Source organism: Tyto alba, unplaced genomic scaffold (assembly GCF_018691265.1).
Source record: "Tyto alba isolate M040663 unplaced genomic scaffold, T.alba_DEE_v4.0 Super-Scaffold_100000100052, whole genome shotgun sequence".
Classification (NCBI taxonomy): Eukaryota; Metazoa; Chordata; class Aves; order Strigiformes; family Tytonidae; genus Tyto; species Tyto alba.
In genome coordinates this window covers 811939-833280 of record NW_024881264.1, presented here as the reverse complement: position 1 = coordinate 833280, position 21342 = coordinate 811939, and the positions used below count along the sequence as shown (strand labels likewise).

Genomic DNA, 21342 nt, shown 5'->3' with positions numbered 1-21342 from the left:
CATTTGTACTAAGTAGCTGTATCGCACAAGTCCTGTTGAGAGTCGGTATAACCACCACTACAGGAGCCCTCTTGCTGCAGAACAGACAGCTGAGATTAAGCAGTCCCACACTCCCGCCCCATGTGGCTTTTAATCCATCCTTTGCACTGCAGCAGCAATCACCGAGGCCTCAATGGCTGTTTCCTCTGTGCTGGTTGGTTTATTTATAGGATTTATAGGATTCACAGGATTTCTCTGAAACGCTCCCTCACCTTAGCACTGTGTGGGCTGATCCCAAAGAATCCAGAAGTTCTGTATTTGCCGTTGGTAAGAGAAGATGTTAAAGCACTGTCGGGGCATGTTTTGCCATCAGTTGTATCAGGGTCCACACGGGAGCACATGTTAATGTATTCAGAATTGATCAGAATCCGGGTTATGAAGATTTGCCAGTTTTACAGAACCATCACCCAAGAGGTCTGTGCCAGGAGCAAGGGCAGTACTGAATGGAGTACATACCTAACTCCATCTTCAGCACCCAAGCCTAGGATTTCAAAACATGATCCCACAGACTCTTCTGCCAGTGCTGGAAAACCAGACACAGAGAATCCAAGCACCTTGCCCACAGTTAAATTAAGTCAGCCTGTGTTTTCAAAGCAATGTTGCTTCACATGGACTTTTACAGCCAGGTATCAGCTGGCACAAGCTTCCTCTCAGATTAGGAAAGAGATGTGACTGCATTAAATCAGGATTACAGCAGGCAATGGCATATTTCACTCCATCGGTTGTGAGTGGCACACCCCAACCTCCCTTCTCAGATGTGTCAGAACTTCAATTGCAGTGATGTACACGCTTCATAATGTTGTGACAATCTATCGCTCTATGAATAAACAGTATTTATCCTGCTGGATTCTCTCAAATACAAACACTTAAAAAAAAAAAATGTTTGGCTCATGCTAGAAGCTAGAACTTCAAATGATGACAAGCGAGTTTACGTGTCTGAGCTCCTTCTAAGCCGAGAGGAGACTGCTTGGGGAATATAAGTATTGCTCTCCCCTAATTAGATGTGCTAGTGGGATTACCTTCATTCTTAGCTGCCAATTAGTTTTCATGGAATGAAAATCCTGCAGCCCGTTTCATGAACAAAGTCATCTCTTCCATTCAGAAGGTGCTAAGGGGATGGATCTGGAGAAAAACACCAATCAAATCTGAAAAGCCAGCACCTCAAGGGACACCGTCCTTCCAGCTTCACGAATGGCCGCAAAAATCCTTTCAGAGGTCTCATGCATAGGCAATGCTGGTTGCAGCATAACAGTAACAGAGTTGGACAAATGCTTAGGCTTTGCTGTCACTATATGTTACTGTATATATATTTACCCATAACTCACTAATACCAACTGTTACAGTGTCTTAGAGCTGGTGCAACATGTAGCTGAACAATGCCACAGGAATTTCATTCTTAGTAGCTCTACAGTGAGGCAGGATCTGGTGCCCAGCTCATCACTTTGTTTGTATGGTGATGGACTTCAGAGGAGCTAAAATCCATCAGGCATGTCCACTGGAGAGGGAACAGGCCAGTGCTCAGCTGGATCTTGTCTGTGCTGCTGGCAAAGCAGAAGGAAAAACTTTTAAGGGGTGCATATGCCCATATACACCCTAAAATCTTTGCACGCCTCCAACTTCTGTGAGGTGCAGCAGCCAGGACCACACTCAGACCTCCTCCTTCTTATTGAGCAAAGACTATTTATCCTGTACCAGACACCTGCAGTGATGCTGAAGAATAGAGCTTGCTTGTGGAGTTACAGGAGGATCTGACAAACAACAGGGACAGAGGTATCAGAAACAGTGTCTGCTTGAGCTGAATCCATGGGAAATTAAATGATACTGCTATTAGCTAAGCCAAAATGCTTCTAAGCACACCTTGCAGCAGCCCGTGCTTGGGCAGATTGGGCTGGTACAGTTTGTGACTTGTAATGGGTGGTCAGTCTGCATATTTCGGTTTAGCCTCTCTGTCATCCAAAACCCAATAGTGATAAAAAATGCACCCTCCCAGCAGAACTGAGTCCACAGGATGCAAATTGCCTGAATCCACCAAGATATAAAACCATTTAATTCTGTATTTACACAATAACCAGATTCCAATTTAAAACTAAAATGCACATATTTTGCCTCCACTGAAATATTTTCAGGTTGTTCTTCCCCTGAAAGTTGAACTGCCCGTGGCCTTAGTGCATGGTATCAATGAACTGGCCAGCAAACTGAGCTCCAGTTGAGAGACAGAGGAGCTGTGAAGAGACCCTGTGTGGTACAGATGTGTAATTTCTGCAGTGTGGGCAACTATCTTTTTTTACTTTCTATAGTTCTACAGTACCTCACACAGTGGGGTTTTGTTCATGCCATGTGCTCTTAGGCAGTACAGAAACTGCTAGAAACCAACTGATACTCTTTAGTCTCAAAGACTTTCTTCAAAGAAAATCTAAAGAATCTACAGGTTACTTCTATTTCAGAACCAAGAAAACCGTAAGAGTTCAGGCTGACTCTTCTTGAATTGCCTTTCTCGGTCTTCTTTAAAAAAAGATTTTGCTCACTTGTAACCCTCTTCCACGCAGGATCCTTCTAACTCCAGCTCTCCAGTGATACACATCTATACCACAGAAACAAGTTCAAATGTTATATGGCCAAACTGAAAAGAGTTCTAAAATATGCCTATATGACATGTCATAATTGTTAAGGGTTATTGAAAATATATGCACAGACTCTGCTATGGTCTTATGGAAAAAGCCCTATGCCAGCTGATACAAACCTTCAGGGCCTATGTAAAGATATCACCAGAATTTAAAAAAAAAAAAAAAAAAAAAGCAAAACCAAGCCAAACCCAAAACACAGGTAAGCGAGAGCGGGAAGACCAAGTCTAAACACAACCATTTCCTCCACATCCCAGGTTTTCCACAGGAACATCTTCACACATGTAAGAAACTATGAACTAAGGGTATTGTTTATTGAAATTTATGTTAAGCTCAATGTAAAGGTTAGGCGGCAAAAGACAGAAAAACTGCTTATGCAAATAGCTGCCAGACACCGCTTGTGTGAGACAAGATAACCTGTGAGACAAGATGACCGCGTGAGACAAGATAACCGCAATTGCTTACACAAACCAGATACTTGTGCAAGCAGAAGGGGTACTGATCAAAGACAACCACGAATGTAAAAATGTATAAAAAGGAACTGTTTGAACTGATCAGTACGGCAGTTGGCGGAGCGCAGACTCCCCTGTCGTCCAGCGCTGTCTTTGCTCATATTCTACTTGCTATAATTAATAAAATTATAATTGGATTATGATCCATTGTGGTCTCAATTTATAACAATTTCTGGTGCCGTGACTCGGATAAGGAACGGTGGGCTTCTGTCCTCCGGGGAGGCGCCCCGCGGCAATCCGCGGCCCCGCGACTGATAGCCCACCCCATCCTTACCGACGAACCTAAATTCTAGAATAATGAGCAAAGGAGAAACCGGTAAAATCCCATAAAAATTCTGTGCACGGGAGTCCGGACGAAGACGCAGGATGCGTAAGTATATTGCGAATTTGTTCGCGGGTTTACCGTTCGGGCGGGATTGGGTTTCCTGGATTATAGCGAATGAGAGGTTCGATATACTGAACCAAGCGAGTGCGGACCCTTAAGTACTGCGTTTCCCATTTCCCGCGAGGGACTGGGCCAGGAACAAGGGGAGCGAGTGAGTGTGTGTTTGTGGATAATCCAGAAGATGGGGGCGAAGGGCAGCAAGCCTTCGACTCCCATGGGAAGGGTACCCACTGTACCTAAGAATACCCCTCTGGCATATATCTTAGACAATTGGAGATATTTCCCTGGAACACTAGGGAAAGATAAGCAGAAAATGATAGAATATTGTACTAAGATATGGGGAGGGAAGAAGATTTCTAAAAATGTCTTTTGGCCAGTCTGCGGGTCAGAAGAAGATTGGATAAGGCAACAATTAAATCTCTGGGTTAATAATAAAAAACCCCTTAACCCGGAAGAAAGTCAGTATGCGGGAGTGTGGCTAAAAAGACTGGGAGCTAGACTTTACCCGCTGAATGAAATAAACTAAACAAAAGAAAAAGAAGGAAGGGTTAGACGAAACCCTTCCAACCCCCCCTCCTTACATTTCCCCTCCTGCTCCCACAGCCCCTCCAGAGGTCCCCAGAGCGCCCACTCCCCCACCGGAGTCGGAACAAGAGTCTCCCCCTCCTCCTAGACGTGTAACTAGAAGCCAAAAAGGGGCAGCTCAGATGTACCCCCTAAGGGAAATACCCATGGGGGGACCTCAACCCGTGATCGGATATATTTCCGTACCCCTAAACTCGGCTGACCTACGAGATTTTAAAAAGAACCGAGATCGGAAACTTAATTGAGGACCCACTCGGAGTGGCAGAAAGATTAAATCAATTTTTTGGACCAAACCTTTATACTTGGGATGAGATGCAATCTATCCTTGGTCAATTATTTACTACCGAGGAAAGAGATATGATTAGACGAGCAGGAATGAGACTGTGGGATGCTCAACATGCCCAGGGACCTCAAGCGGATATTAAATGGCCACTCCAAAGACCTAATAGAGATAATCAGGATCCGGTGCATAGAACTCATATGCAGGACCTGAGAACTATAGTAATTCAGGGAATTAGAGAAGCAGTACCCTGTGGCCAGAATATTAATAAAGCATTTAATGAAATGCAAAAGAAAGATGAGAGCCCTACTGAGTGGCTGGAACGACTGAGGAAAGCCCTTCAGCTGTATTCTGGGGTAAATCCAGACGACCCTTTAGGGCAAGCACTCCTCAAAACTCAGTTTGTGGCAAAATCATGGGAAGATATCAGAAAGAAGATTGAAAAGTTAGAAGACTGGCAGAATAGAGGGTTGGATGAATTATTGAGAGAAGCTCAGAAAGTCTATGTAAGGTGAGAGAAAGAGAGCAGCAAGCGACAAGTAAAAATGATGGTAGCAGCGGTCAGAGAGGATCGTAAAGGACGAACTGGTAAACACAGATCTGCTGGAACGAAACAAGGGAACGTAGTAGTAAAGAAGGAACAGAGATGTTGTTTTTACTGTGGAAAGAAGGGACATATAAAGAAGAATTGCAGAGAAAGGATCAGGGATGAGGAAATATTGAAAACGGAATAGGAGAGCCAGGGGCTCTATATCTTAGGGGACCGGAGTCATCATGAGCCCTTGATAAAATTAAAAATAGGTCCCCATAAACAAGAGTTCACCTTTTTAGTAGACACTGGGGCTGAAAAATCGACTATTAAACAAATACCTGAGGGATGTAAAATTTCCCCGGAAAAAGTACAAGTAATTGGGGCAAAAGGAGAACCATTTAAAGTAAACAAAATCAAAAATGTGGTATTCGAAACTGAAAATAAATTTGGAATGGGTGAACTCTTGCTCGTCCCTGAAGCAGAATTTAATCTGCTAGGACGAGATTTAATTGTTGAATTACAATTAGAAATTAAAGTGAAAAATCAAGAGCTAACAGTGTCTACTTATCCTTTGACCGTGGATGAGCAAAAACAAATTAACCCCGATGTCTGGTACTCTCCGGACACAATTAGTAGACTGGAAATCCCACCGATTAAAATCCAAGTTTCTGAACCCCACATACCTGTGAGGGTAAAGCAATATCCCATTTCCCTAGACGGACGGAGAGGATTAAAACCAGAAATTGATCGATTATTAGCACAAGGAATCTTAGAGCCTTGTATGTCACCCTTTAACACCCCCATTCTGCCTGTAAAGAAACCAAATGGGAAATACCGGCTCGTACATGATTTAAGGGAATTCGTTTAAGGGAGCACGGGGCGGCTAGGGTTAATCCCTTGCGGGGAAGTCCCAGCGGCAGGAATTCAAGGGGGGATGGGATTTGTGGATGTGCCGCTCACTAATGTAGAAGTGAGAGCGTATAAGAATGAATTTAGGAGGTTATTAGAGGACCCTGTGGGGCTGTCAGAGAAGACTGATCAATTTTTGGGACCCAGTGTATATATATACATGGGAGGAGATGCAGTCGATTACGGGAATTTTTTTCTCTCCTGAAGAAAGACAGATGATCAGAACGGTTGGAATGTGGATATGGGAGAGAGAAAATCAGCAGGGGATACCCGGGGAAAGGAAACTCCCTGTAACCCCTCTGCAGTGGAATCAGAATGAACAAGAGCGGAGGAGAGATATGAGTGACTCTAGGTCATTATAATAAGAGTCTGGAGGAACTCCTGAGAGAAGCACAGAAAGTAGATATTAGGAAGGATGAAGAAGAGGCTAAAACTAAAGCTAAAACTATGATAACTGCACAAGAAGCTGTTAGAAACAAACACAAGGAATCTCAGACGGGAAATCACAAATTTGAAACAGGCAAGGGAATGAAAGGGAAGGCGGAACCAAGAGGCACCACTGGCTAGGGAAATCACAAGGGAATGTTTTCATTGTGGGAAGGGGGGGCATTATAAACAAGAATGCCCCCAGAGAATACGGGACCTGTTGGTGTTTGAAGTAACCCAACAGGATGAGGGTGGTAATCACTAGGGGTGTCAGGGACTCTACCTCCTGGGGGATATACCAACAGAAGAGCCCTTGATAAATTTGAAATTAAGACCCCAGGAGGAAGATTATGTAAAAGATACAACTTGGGCTGTAGGGGCTAAAGGTGAAGGGGTTTTTGGTCCCAGTTATAAAGAATGTGTTAATACAAGGGGAAGATCAATATGCTGTTAATGATTTGTTGTTAATGCCAGGGGTAGGATGTAATTTGCTAGGTAGAGATTTACAAGTGCAATTAGGAATAGGTGTGGTGCTGGGTGAAGGAAAACTAGTGGTTAAATTACTAGAATTATGGGAGGAGAATCGGGGAGGATATTTAGGAACCAGAGCATAACTGTTTGGATTTTATAAATTATCAAACGAAAATAAGAGAAGATCTGTTAAATAAACCTTTGCCCTATAGAGAAAAACTATTTATTGATGGGTCCTCTCGATGCCTAGAAGGAAAAATATTGGGTTATGTAATTATCGAGAGGCAGAAGATGGAAGTGTTTGAAAAGGGGAAATTACCTGCTGGGTGGTCAGCACAAGTCTGTGAACTCTATGCCCTAAAACAGACATTGGTATATTTGAGAGATAAGGAAGGGACAGTGTACACAGACTCAAAGTATGCATTTGGAGTGGTCCACACATTTGGAAAAATATGGGAAGAAAGAGGGCTTATAAATACAAAAGGGAAGGAGCTAGTACACGAGCGGCTGATCAGAGAAGTTTTAGAAGCCCTGAAGCTCCCCACAGAAATTGCAATTGTGCATGTGAAAGGACATCAGAGGGGAGCATCAATGGAAATAAGGGGGAATAATTTAGCAGATTAAGTAGCCAGAGAAGCAGCTACAGAATCATCATTGGTAGTTTTATTGGTAATAATACCAGGGGATTATGAGAATTTAGCCCCAAATTTCACAGAACAAGAAAAGGATATACTTAAAAATAAGGGGGGAAAAGATTCAGAAGGAAAATGGACTTTAGCAGATGGAAGGCAGATGTTAAACAAAACAAGATCATGAGAAATTCAGATCATGAGAAATTCTGTCATTAATACATTAGAAAATACATTGGGGAACACAATCACTTTGTGATCATTTCCTTAGACAATATGGGTGTATAGGAATATATATATGGTGGCTAAACAACTAGTTGATCGATGTTTGATTTGTTAAAAAGTGAACAAAAAGGTAATGAGATAAAAAAAAAAGGGTGGCTGGGGAATAGGAGCTAGCCATACAAAGCCTCCAGGTAGACTTAACAGAGCTACCTCAAATACAAGGGTGAAAGTATTTGTTGGTATTAGTGGCTCACTTAACTCATTGGGTGGAAGCAATCCCCCACACCAAGGGCAATGGCAAGCATGGTATCCAAGGTGTTACTGGAAAACATTATCCCCAGATATGGATTAATAGAAAGAATAGACTTGGGCGGAGGAACACATTTAATTTTAAAAATTATATACAACAGCTATCTGAAGCCTTAGGGATCGAATGGGCATGGCACACCCCATGGCATCCTCGGAGTTCTGGAAGAGGAGAAAGAATGAATCAAACTTCAAAACAAACCTTGACTAAGTTAATGATTGAGACTCAGATGTCTTGGATTAAATGCCTGCCATTGGCCTTATTAAGGATCAATACTCAGCCACGAACAGACCTGGGTATTTCTCCCTATGAAATGATGCTTGGATTACCATGTATGAGTAATGACAGGGATATTGTCATCCCTGAAGTAGGAGATCAATATGTAAGAAAGTATGTAATAAGAATTGGTAACACTTTAATGAAATTAAGAAAGAAAGGACTTCTGCCTCAAATACCACTATTGGCTTTTAATATCCACAATGTAAAACCAGGTGATTGGGTATTGATAAAAGTGTGGAAAGATTAATCATTAACTCCCGAGTGGGAAGGTGCATTTCGGGTGCTGCTGACCACCGAGACAGCGATCCGAACAAAAGAAAAGGGGTGGACTCTTGCCTCCTGAGGAAAAGGACCGGTGGAAAAGCCTCAGGAGTGGACTGTGGTACCATCAACTGACCAACTACAAGTCACCCTCAAAGGACTAAGTAAATTCATCAGGAGGGGATTGAATGACTCTTAACCAGTGGTTTGACTGGGTTTTTAACTGGGCTCAGAGGTAACACTGTGAAAATTTACTTATTCATTTACTTACTTGCTGTATAAGGAAACAAAAACAAAAAAACAAACAAACAAACAAAAAAACTGTCAGGGAAAAGCTGGAGTTTACCAAGCATTAACTGACAGACATGTTACAGAGTGGCTTTTGGTAACAGATTATGAGCATTTTGGAGTCAATTAGGCATTGCTAGAAAATCAACCTAATTGGGTAATACCTTGTCTCGAGTGTATGTATGGATGTCATGAAGCGTGGGTTTTGTGTGAATGTGAAATGTGTTACCGGATGTGGTATTTCTTGCAGATGGAGAAAATTGTCTTATAACTGTATAGGGAAGGGGCATGAACTGTAACCTTGATTTACGGGGAAAAAGAGGTTAGTCCCCAGAATTTGTGATGTCCCTGAGAGTTGATGGGAGGACACTATCGGAAAGTGCCAAAATTTTGCTTTGCTTAGAAACAAAGGAAGTGGCTACAAAGGAGCTGCACTTGAATTGACTAACTCTTAACACACGGATTTGTTAAACAGTAGAGGGCAAGACCGGGTTAACCTCTGTGCTCGCCACCAAGAAGACCTTTTTCTCAGCTGTGGGCTGCAACCCCATAGGCATGAGAGGTGGGAGTATATGTTATACCGGACCTCTGCTAATCATCCTGGTATGGTTTGCTTTAATAGTGGCAAATTTGTGCAGCAAGTGCTTTACTGTTATGTCCAACATGAGAGTGGCTTTGCTTTCCCAAAGACAGAAGGGTGGATGGAGATATTTTAGTAGGAAGAAGAGAATCCAAGTAAAAGATGTGACAGAAGTAAAACAGCCAGTACCAAAACCGCCGAAAAGACCTATAACAGAATTTTCAACATGGTTAACCAAAGGAGATGGTGGTTTACATAAGCAGATACAACTACATGGGTACTTGAAAGAGGAACATTTACAAGGGCAAAAGATATGTAGTAAAAAAGGCAAACAAAGTGAGGGCTACCAACATCGAGGCTGCACAATAAATTGCTGCCCATGCATAAGCACGCTCCATTGTTTTCGCGGTATCGGAGGTACAAGAGTGAGAGCGGGAGTGGCGAACCTGCCTGGTCTGTAGGGATCAGGAGTCAGGGTCCACATACACAGCAGGAAGATGGATTTCCACGCCCCCAGTCCAAAGCGCATGTGTTGTTGGAGGGTCTCGAAAGTTCGGCTATACCCGGATGGCAAAAACAACTGCCAGGCCCGCCCAGATCTAGGCAGCACAGGCATTCTGGGTGGAAGAGAAACTTCCGCTCATTGCGCACTTGGACCTTCCTCGGTCAAGCCGCTAGCCTGGGGCTGGACTATCCCACTAATCTTACTGATCCCGCTGGATTGCAATCTTGGGAAGATGGGAGTAGGGGACGATCCCGTGTGCGCCGCCCTGCTGTTGGGATTTTTCATTATATTGGTGGTGACTGTCGTTGCCATCGCGGTATGCGAGGGAATGTCTCGTGGCTGGTGTCGGAGATCACCTCCTCCCCCCAATCCTCCAAGATCACGAAGACAACTAAGACGCCCTCGAAACCTTGATGAGGTGATGGAAACAGACTTATAGTTCAAAGAAGAAAATGTTATTGATCAGAGGAGTTACCGCGCGGCGCGTGACTGTTGTTCTTGGACTCTTTCTGTCTTTCTATCGCTACCGCCCCGTGAGTAAGGGTAACAAGACATCGAAGGACAACATCCAAAGGACAGTGCTGATATCTTTGGTTCTTACTTTTTCTCTTTCTGATTGTGTCGCGTGGGACTTTGCTGGATTGTTATACAGTTAATTATTTCAGGTTCTTGTTTGCTAATAAATTGTTGATTATTGTTTACAGAGTGTCTGATAGTACGGTTGACTGTGCAGTTCGGCACACAGCTCGAATTTGCTTAACGCCAACAGGTGAAACAGTAGTAGCAAATTGCATGTTGGTCACAACTTGTTGGATTAACTGAACAAAGCAAGGAATAAATAACACACGGCAAAAACATTAAGGCGACAACTGCACATAGCAGATAGAATAAGAGCTGTTTTACCTATGGTGCTCTGAAAACACCCTCAATGTTAGACTCAGAATGGTGGGATGATCTATTAGGAGCTTCCTGGTGGAAAAGATTGTTGTGAATGCGTTATGCCACGTGAAAACTATGATTGTAATTGTAAGGTATTATCTTGAGAGTGTTATGATAAATGTTGGAATTGTGGAAAAAGGTTTGTTTGCAGTGACGAAAATGAAAGTAGCATCTAATAAACAATAATAGGATAAAAGAAAAAGGGGGGATTGTAAGAAACTATGAACTAAGGGTATTGTTTATTGAAATTTATGTTAAGCTCAATGTAAAGGTTAGGCGGCAAAAGACAAAAAAACTGCTTATGCAAATAGCTGCCAGACACCGCTTGTGAGAGACAAGATAACCTGTGAGACAAGATGACCGCGTGAGATAAGATAACCGCAATTGCTTACACAAACCAGATACTTGTGCAAGCAGAAGGGGTACTGATCAAAGACAACCACGGATGTAAAAATGTATAAAAAGGAACTGTTTGAACTGATCAGTACGGCAGTTGGCGGAGCGCAGACTCCCCTGCCGTCCAGCGCTGTCTTTGCTCATATTCTACTTGCTATAATTAATAAAATTATAATTGGATTATGATCCATTGTGGTCTCAATTTATAACACATTGTGTATCTTGTAATGGCCATCAACACCCACACCCCTGTTCACTGTTACGGAGTAACACTCCTGAACAAATCACAGATTTCTCATACATAACGTTTAATGAAAGACATACATAAAATCTCATTCCTGTTTTACAAATTAAATATTGTAATGAGGATGTTTTCTTAAATCAGACTTGCATTTCAAATAAAATCTCAGCTTCAAAGACCAATAAACACAGAGATACAAGGCAGAAAATGGAGTCAGTTCCAGTAAAGCAACACTTCTTAACAGCTGTAAAACTGTGTTGTCTCAACCTGAAGGGTCCCAACATTTTGGAAACACATTTGTACTTTAAATTCCTCTCAAGAACTACAGTGCTAAAAATACAACTTGCATCACCTTATCACAAAAAGATTCCCGGTTTTAAATTTGTGGGTCCAATGTCTCTTTTAGAAGTAAAAATCTGTTGTGGCACTGCGATAATGTCAATATAAAATGTATTTTCCACTCCTCAAGGAGGACAAAGTACATGCTGGTCTTACAGAGTCCCCTTTGAGCTAGCAGACCTGTAGGGTGAATCGAGCAGCAATACCATGTGCCGGTTTATCCTACAGCGGCTTTAAGCAAGCCCGCGGGCGCTCAGCATCCTGCAGGTCCATCAGATGTAACAGTTATGTCTCAAGAAAGTTGATTGCAGTGGCTCTTTTCACATCGTCTGAAGCTGATAAACTCTTGAACCTTTTTTCAAGAGGTAACCCTGGTCATTTAGGGATCCAATAAAGCTCTCAAAATCGGATACCTGGGAAAAGACAAGACAACAATAAGCATCAAATTGGAAAAATTACATTTTATCTGATGCAAAGCAACATATTTCAAAGTTCTGACGTGTTTAAAGTGAGCTAAGAATAGGTTATCGTTTCCTTAGCAAACTGCTGACCTACTAGGAGGTGGCATGCAGTCAGTTGCACCCTTTTGTGCTTTACTTACACACTGTTTATGCTGTGGTGTTACACAGAACAAGCGTTCTCCACGTCATGACATCCAGACAGTATGCAGAATTACATATGTATAAATCTAAGGTCTGAAACACAGGTATCTACCAAAGAAAAGTCTGATTTCTACAACTCTCAATGATTTCCAAGTATTTGTTACAGGTATAGAACTTGGAATGGGCGAAAAATATTGTATATAGAAAGAGAAAACTAGAATTGATCAAATTAGCTATAGGTCAGTAGCTGCTGAATGAATGATTGATCTTGTAAGAAGAGAGCTGGCAGTAACATGTTCTGTCAGACAGGACTCACACCAAATCCAGTCTTATGTACAGGCAACATCTGAACAAGTTAGGAAACTAAAGCCATCTTTCCCCAGCTGGCCAAAGTAAGCTAACAGAAAGCAGAGCATTACTACCCTTAAGTTCCAAAAAGAGAAATTCATTATCACTACTTTTCACTCATTACACTGGAAATCCAGTCTTGTTTTAAATTGCCATTTAAATTTTTTCATCATGAAGCAAAAAGTAGAATTAACTACTGATATTTTTATTTGGCTGAAGTCCCCCCACAAGTACAGAATGCAAATCAATTACAAGATAACACACATTTGTGGCCGTCTGTCCTACATGATGTTCCTATCAGGTTAGAGTATTAGGATGCTTGAAGCAGGAATGAGAACCCTAAAGGCATATTTGGGCCAAAGAAAGCCAAGCAGAAACATCACTGCGCTGCCAAAATAGAACAAAATAGACAGTGTAACAGTCTAAATGTGGGAATTAAAATAGGTGTGTCCCCCAGGAAGCCAGAGGAAGCAAATTTTACTGAAACCAAAATTGCCTTTCATGAAACAAAGCAGAATTCTTTTTCAGCACCAGCTTCAGAAATAGAACCAACCCTTACTAGTGCAAGGAGTTGCTACTGTCAAACAGCTAGTAAGATTCATAAAGCTTACAAACAAAAGCTCTACGGGAAGAGTGTTCAGCCTAAAATCAGCAAAAGCTGCTTATTTCTGTTCAGCATAAAGGCACAACATGTGCCTTTCCCAGTTTCCATTTTGCAATAAATAATTTTGATTGGTCTTGCAGTTCGTTGTTGAAGAAATGCTTGATTTCCAAACTTACTCGTAGTTGTAGCTCCTTTGCAATTTGTCGAAGCTGTTGCAAGTCAAAGAGATTGTTGTAAGTTCTCTCTGCGATACTGTTAAGGGCAGAAACAAATCTTTTTGCTTGTGACCGATTGCTCATCCCAGACCCATGCTGTGAACGTTCAAAGTCCAGTTTTCCAAACTCATCAGAGTAGGTTCCCAGCATGCTAAATATATATAAAAAAAGACCAAGAGGAGGTAAAAGTAAGTACATGAATTTGCTTCCTGAAACATAACTGCTTGAGAAAGCTTTCAGAAGCCACATAGCGATTTTCATACTAGGGAATGGCTTCCTATCTAAGGAATTTAGACTAAGCATCTATCCAAATTACTTGAATTGTTCAACTGTACCAGAGAGTAATCACATAACAACAACAAAAAAAAAAACAAACCAAAAAAACCACAAACAACAAACCCCCCAAACTTTTGGTAGCACTTTGTGTCTAAGTTACTGTGCAGATACACATAACTGCTATGATGATACAACTCAAAGGCCTAAGCCAAAGTATTCAACTTAGGGCTACTGTCAGTTTTTAAAGAGGTAACGAATCTGAATATTAGTATCATGAGCCTAAACTCAGTAATGCAATTTCTTCAATGTGTTTGCATATCTGTAATTAAAAAAAATAGTTTTGAATTAATAGCACTATGATGCTTTATTTTTAAAGCAGTGTGTATTACCTATATTTCATTATTTCTATTACATCCTCAGCATCTTCCTTGGTAGATTTCTCCCTTAATTCCAGCCTTGATCTTGCCTTAAAACAAAACAAAACATCCCACAAAGGTATATTTAAGATACATTATAGCCAATGTGAAAAAAATCTACAGTCGCTCTCAACAAGCACAAATTATAGGAGCAGAGATGGAACCTGAGCCTACAGCATTTGGAGGAAGATTCCTCTATTTTTTCAATAGCGTTTCAATGTCATCTCCTGTTTACTGCCATTAGGCTGTAGCTTGGAGATTGTTTGCTTTTTAACAGTGTATTCTTGGGAAGCGGCAGATCACAAATAGTCTTAGTGAAAACAGTGGCAGTTGAAGTTCAAGATGGGCAGCAGCTTGTTCTTACCTGCACCTAATTTTTCTCCTTTTGGGAGAATGCGTCGGATTCCTTTTCCATCCCCTCCAGGGTGCTTTACTTTATAAGATGCTTTAAGCAACAGTAGCCCTTAAGCATTTGTAAGACTCTTGCATGCTCACTTTTTTTTTTTTTTTTAAACACAACAAAAAAATCATAGCAGTGAACAAGCTGTCAAAAACTATAGGATATCAGCAGTAGTTTAGGAATAATCTCTTTGCTTTCTATCCCTTAAGTATTACAGCTTGCATTTACCTCCGTAAGTCGAATCAGTGACTCTAGCTGCCTCGTGGTGATGGGTGTGCTGTCTACTCCTTGGTTCTGCTTCCGGAGCTCAAGGTAGAATTCCTGGAGGACCTGAGCAGCTTCTGGAGATAAATTTGGATGAACGTACTGCCGAGCATATCCAACATACTTCCTCAGCAGCTGATGTGGAATGGCGTCAAAGTTTTCTCCTGGTAAGATCTAACCCAATTACAAAGAGCTTAGATTTCTGTTTGTCAGAGCCCTATACAATGCAAATTTTAACATAAAATCTTCATCTGTGCTTTATCTGGTAAAAACTTCACTGTAAGGGCTTTATTGCTTCATATATGAACTGTGTACTTAAGAAGTCCGTACCCTATGCTTAAACATGTAATGAAACACACTTGGCCATTTCATAAAAAGCAGCTGAGGCTTCTCCTTTGCAATGATAAAGAAGTGCCAAATATGATTTAACTATGTCAAGAATTCTCCCTCAAAAAGAAAAAAATCCCAATTCCCAGCTGTTACAAAATACAGCTCCATGGAAGAGTAAACCATCACTGCTGATATCCCATTTCCAAAAGTACCTGTGGTTAGCTCCAGTAGGGGATATTTCTCCCAAGACCTGGGACTTCACAATATCAGCTCTCAAACTGATCACTTCAGTTTAGTAAAAAATGTGCTTCCTCTCCTGTAATCCCCAAATCTTCCATGAGTTGCAGATGCCCAAGGATTTGTTTACACACAGATTTATTCTGATTCAATACTTCCCAGCACATCATGTTACATTAAATTATTAACTCCAGTCTAGTTCTGTAGCTCTTCATTGAAATCCAACACAGCAACTTTGCATTAGAGCATCTCCTGCAAAGTCCCCTTACTACCAGAACCGGAAAAAAACCAGACAAACAACAGCTCAGCTAATAAATTGTCTTCTGTGTGGAAACGACAATGGCTTGAGACACATCTTTAGCAGCTCCAGCAGGAGGGGTAACGTTAGCTGCAGCAGACAATTGGTAGAAACTGGTGGCTGGAGCCCTAAATGTTTCATCTTTAATTCATAGCCAATTATCATGAGAAAAATGAGAGTCAGAGACTGAAGACATTCAGATCAGGGTTGCCAGGTCCCAGGGCAAGAAACACCACAGGAAGGGGCACAGCAACAGCCACAGGACAAGTCCTACCTTTAGCCTTTCAAGCAGTGGTCGATCTGAAACAACTTCAAGAACAGAGAGGTCCTGTGTATTGGTGCGAGTCACAACAGTGCTGCTGCATGCTGCCAGCTTTCCAGCTCGGATTGCCATCACATGCTCAGACAGCAAGTTATCATGATCTTCATTTGGGGTGTCCAGCAAAATGAAAACTAGATCAAATCTCGACAGTAAAGCACTCCCCATTCTAGAATAAAGAAAAAAAAACAAACCCACACAGTGCTCAAAGAAGTAGAAGAATTACAACAACTCTGCTCCACTTCAAAGACACAAAAAAAATCCTGTCCCATTCATCCAGAATAAAGTAGAACAGCAATTTCTCTCTCAAAAGCCACGAAAAATTATTACAGTAGGTTTGTGTTCAAGCTCCAGGAAACTAGAAAGCAATTATATGCAAGCTACAAGGCTGCCAGAAGCATCTACTCCTGAATGTGAACTATATTTCAGGAAGTGCTCACTTTAAGTTCTCAGACACTGTTTTGGCTTTGTTATAATGTCCTCCAACTGGGTTTGCTGCAGCAATGATAGATGTCCGAGCTGGCAAACTGCAAACAATGCCAGCCTTGGCAAGGCTGATGCTTTGCTGTTCCATGGCTTCCAACAAAGCCTGATGCTGGTTTCCCATCTTATCAAATTCATCTATTCCACAAATTCCTGGAAGCAATTAACACAGGACAAAGACTTATTAGAAAATACATTAACTGATGCACAAGTGTATGCTGCAATCCAGTGCTACATCAGAAGTCCAACCTAAAGTCCTAGGGACTGCAGGAGACATCAGACCAAGTCTCCATTTCAGCAAGACTTGTTTTAATTTTGCGGTGCTGCAGCTGAGCCATTATGAAGTTGGCCTGGCTTGCTGAAGCAGTGTCTTGATTACACACCAAGATGAAAAAACAAGCTTGTCAAAAATGGAGACAGACAAATCTCATAAACCAGCTATTTTTCAAAACAAGTAAGAGCCTAACAGCTGCCATTAAGTTGGAGATTTCTCAAAAACAAAACCCTAGTTCTTTGACACATTAAGTAAGGTCAGCATGTGAATTGCAGAACTCCAGTTTCACATGCATTCTAAGCCCTAGGAAAGCAGGAATCGCCTCCAGAGAAGCTACTGGAGAAGCTCAGAACTTCCCAACGTGTGGAAAGCCAATATCATACTTCAGATTTACATTCTTAGTCCACAGTTATGCAAGCACTGTAGTTAAACTCAGCAGCACGCACAGCCCTGACCCCCCCCATCCGGACACACAAAACCTTTAGCATTACATGTTTTACCTTGATCTCCAAGCACTAAAGCACCAGCTTCCAAGGCAAAATCTCCAGAAGCACCATCTCTAGACAGTGTAACGGTCAGGCCAGAGCTGGTGGAAGTATTGCCACAAACATACACACCTCGAGGAGCAACATTACACACAGCCTAGAAGAGAAATAAATATTTTTTGCCTCCCCGATGTGAAGAATTTCAGAAGCCTTATCCCAGAGCAGCAATTCAAAGTAAACCCAATTTTGTATCTTTCTGCTTAACGTGGCCCAACAGTAAAGTTATAACTCCCTGCAACTCTGAGAGACATACTTCTGGAAAACAGTAGGAATAACTCTGGTCACCATACTTGCAGCACAGCCCTGTCTACTGAGTTATCAAAACTACTAGGACCTTGGGCACAAGCACTTCAAGTTATGTTGAAATGCTTGGGGACATGCTATCTGTCACAGAATTGCAGGTATACAGTTTCTGTATCTTCAGACCCCAAGGTCTATTTAGACTAATATCTTGTCCTGGTGCCCCACACATGCTGCTTCTGTGGAGGAAGGCATAGTTCTCCCCACAACTAGGGGATAAAGGACAATCCTAGTCTTCTCCATGCCTCTAGTATCCACAAAGTAGCCTACAATTTGAAATATGAACTAGAAAAGCAAAGCATGGTAAGCTTGAACACAGACATGTTGCAGTTAAATTTGCCTAGAATACAGTTATAACTAGATTTTCCCAGTAACTCTATAGTTACTGGTACCTCTGTTTTATTTAAAAAAATAACACCCACAGGATATTTGTTCAGTACCAGATAGGTGACAGGCACTGAGTATTGAATAAAAAACCCGAACAAAAAAAAACTGGCTTCTACACAACTTTGGTTTTCTCCTTGGGATTATTTTTTTTTCCCTGTGACAGTGATGACAGAGGATCCTTGTCTCAGGGTCTTATCTGCGGATTACTAGATTTTCTTGAAAGGCATTCTGTTATTTAGTAACAATGTGGAAAAAACAAATCATTTACCGTATGCTAAAGAGCCCCCACTCAGTGAAAAAGTAATTCAAAAATTTGTTTGCCAAGATGCCTGCATACAAATCCATCGCTTTGGTTAAGTTATTGCAAGTCATACCCCAACATTACATGTCCACATTAAAAAGGCTCAGACTTTTTAAATGAGGTATTCAACACCGCAGGTCTAGATGAACTGTGTCCCCCTCTCACTTCACAGTAATCATGGGAAAATACATGGAACATTAGAACCATTTAATATGAAAAAATTCTATTACTAACTGATTTTGTCACAGTCATGCAGAAACACCCACCAAGATTAAAACCCAAACGCAGCAGCGGGTCCCTTTCCCAAGAAGCTGAGATCCATGCTAGCAACATAAAAATAGACTAAGAGAATGGAAGTGAATCCAACAGAAGTTGAGTGACACGGTAGTTAAAGTTGCATTAGTTCCAACAGTGTATTTCTTATATTTGACAATGGATCAGCTAAATGAGGATAGGAAGGAATGAAACTCCACACCGGAGAAAAGGGTTGGTGAAAAAAAACTACATAAGGACAGGACAACAAGTCTGTACTTGAAAGCCCAGTCTTGACCAAGTATACCTGCTTTGGGAAGTGTTTTAACAGGCCTGATTCATTCTGCAAGAGTCCCTGGAAGGAGAGCACAGCAGTGGACCCCCCTTTGGGTACTATCCTATTTTCTATCCTACATGAAAAGACAGCTCCAGCCAGGTTTTGGTCTTAGCACAGCTATCCTAACGTGCTTGTAAGAAGTCAAGATAAGGAATTAGAGAAAAATAGAACAAGACAACAGAAATAAATCAACCCATACTTGCAACATTTGACTTTTTCCTAATCCTGGATCTCCAACAATGAGAATGTGTGGATCTCCTCGCACTGGGATTCTGTTCTTGTCGTCTACAAACTTCTGACATCCTCCAAATAACGCCAGGGCCAGACCTGCCTTTACAATCTGTAGAGGTACATACCAATGCTAATAAGCATTTGATCATGGTGACCAATACTGACAGCTCCCTAGAATTGCTTATAATAACCCTTTCCTTCTGGTTGGCTTAACTTAAGGGTATAAGGCTGCCACCTCCTTGTCACTGAAAGTGACTGAGAGTCACAGTCGCCTATAAACAAAATCCCTGCCCCTTCCACCCCAGATAAGCTTTATAAATCCTTTAGAAGTTTACTGTGGCATAAACATTTCAAACTAAAGTTGCGAGCAGAGCTGTTATAAAATAATTACCTCGTGGCCATAGATTGCAGGACAAAGAGAGCTGAAAAACAAGGAACACTAACATAAGAGGAATATAAATCTTGTATTACTATTAAATAATCACTTGTTCTTGTTATAGAATGCCTCTAAAACCATATAAAACATTTGGGTAGCTGCTGCTGAGTTCCCAATAGAATCAGTTTAAATCAGCAGCATCAAATTCCTTTAAATTTTCAGACGACCAGATATGCTTAAAATAAGAAAAGCCTTTCATCTGAGTTTACAAAAACACAGAGGAGAATCAGTTTCGCAGCGGTTTCTGCACCCATTCTCACCTTAATCAAGTAGCTACTTGTAAATCTCTTTTCAAAGGTGCTAGTTTCATGTTCTTTGACTCCACTGGGAGGGCCTGACAGATGCTACAGCTAGAAGAGTACTTCTTGGTCTGAACTGAGAGTCTTTCACGCCCTCTGCTCAGTTCTTGCACCTTTTAGTATAGTGCGTTGAATTTACTCAGTGAGGAGTCAAATTTTTTTTTTTTTTTATCCATAGCTTTCTGTCTCAGGGTTGAATTGAACCACTAACTTCCCTCTATCCTTAAATCCCTCCCAAAGTCTTAACATCCCCACTGCAATACTTGCATTTCCTCCCAAGCCCCTTGCCCACTAAAGTTTGTTACATCTGTGTGGTATCTATTACACAAGACTTAGACATTTCATAGCTTTAAGATTGGCTGTCACATTTGGCTGAAGGTGATCACGAAGATTCAGAAGTCTAGTCCTACACCTTGTCTAGGTCTGAAACAACTTACTTCACGATGAGCCTGAACAGATTTTCCTCAGCTTGAATTTCTTGAACAGCATAGAGGTCTTTAAGTGAAAACTCCATGAACGATCTTTGAAAAGTCTCATCATCAAAATTCTTTGTTTTTTGTCCTTTACTGTTGCTGACAGAATTTGCCTCAATGTACAACAAGAACATACACTTGTCATTCTTATTTTTAGAAGCTCCTGTCAGAAAAATTGAGAAAGGATGAAGGAATATTTTTCTATAGTTACGTACTGATGTTATTTGCAAATGGCATAGGGTAATTCAGAAATATTAAGTACAGCCATATGCAAAAATGTTTGTATTTAAGTATTTGAACATCTGCATTTTCAAAAATTGATGCAAAGTAAGTTTCCAGATACATTTGTTCTTTAAGTGCCCTCTATATAGGTACATAATAAAATATTTTGCTGGACTAGGAGGGTATAAATATAGAGAGAGAATTTTCTCCCAGAATAAATGAAGTTTTCCAAGAATTTTAAATTATTACATTATTCTAACTAAATAAAAGTGTAATATAAAATGTTTCCACTCAATATTTAGAGAATAAAAATCCATAGTGCAGAAGAATTAAAGGTGTAGCTTAATTATTATTCATTTTCTATATCCCCCCCATAATTACTGAGCAGAAAACACGGTATCACAGTAAATCAGTACTGCAGTTCTCTGCAACATATCCTATTACAGCTGTGTACAACATACTTCAGTTTGGGGGGTACAAAAAAAAAAAAAAAAGTTGTAAAATTTTTCCAGGGAAGACTAAACTAAGAAAGATAATACACTTTCACAACAGTGTGGACAGTTTTCCTATTGTATGAAGGGGACATTAAAGGGAAAAGGCTAAGTAACTAATGAGTCTCTGTGAGACTTCAGGAAATAAGGATGTCCCTGATACACCAGTGGCTCAGAGAAGGCTTCCCTATCAGCTGACATACTAAAACATCAGATGTCAAATGGGCACTTCAAATTCAGGAACCCTAGTCAT

General features: G+C 41.1%; 1 protein-coding gene across 4 annotated transcripts in view; it reads right to left on the bottom strand.

Annotated features, from left to right (window-relative positions):
- Positions 1 to 11458: 11458 nt before the first annotated feature.
- Positions 11459 to 21342, bottom strand: part of LOC116964165 (DNA helicase MCM8) — an 18235-nt gene continuing 8351 nt past the window's right edge. For 3 of the 4 annotated variants that reach the window (XM_042801975.1, XM_042801962.1, XM_042801972.1), the window contains exons 9-18: positions 20341 to 20539; positions 19560 to 19590; positions 19137 to 19277; positions 17316 to 17457; positions 16499 to 16694; positions 16014 to 16227; positions 14839 to 15048; positions 14184 to 14260; positions 13480 to 13669; positions 11459 to 12162 (exon numbers count right to left, since the gene is read on the bottom strand). In XM_042801975.1, the coding sequence (XP_042657909.1) occupies positions 12070 to 12162; positions 13480 to 13669; positions 14184 to 14260; positions 14839 to 15048; positions 16014 to 16227; positions 16499 to 16694; positions 17316 to 17457; positions 19137 to 19277; positions 19560 to 19590; positions 20341 to 20539 (1493 nt within the window). In that variant the 3' untranslated portion in view covers positions 11459 to 12069. Of the gene's footprint in view, positions 12163 to 13479; positions 13670 to 14183; positions 14261 to 14838; positions 15049 to 16013; positions 16228 to 16498; positions 16695 to 17315; positions 17458 to 19136; positions 19278 to 19559; positions 19591 to 20340; positions 20540 to 21342 lie in introns of those variants that run through there. The other variant, XM_042801977.1, reaches the window with a different exon arrangement.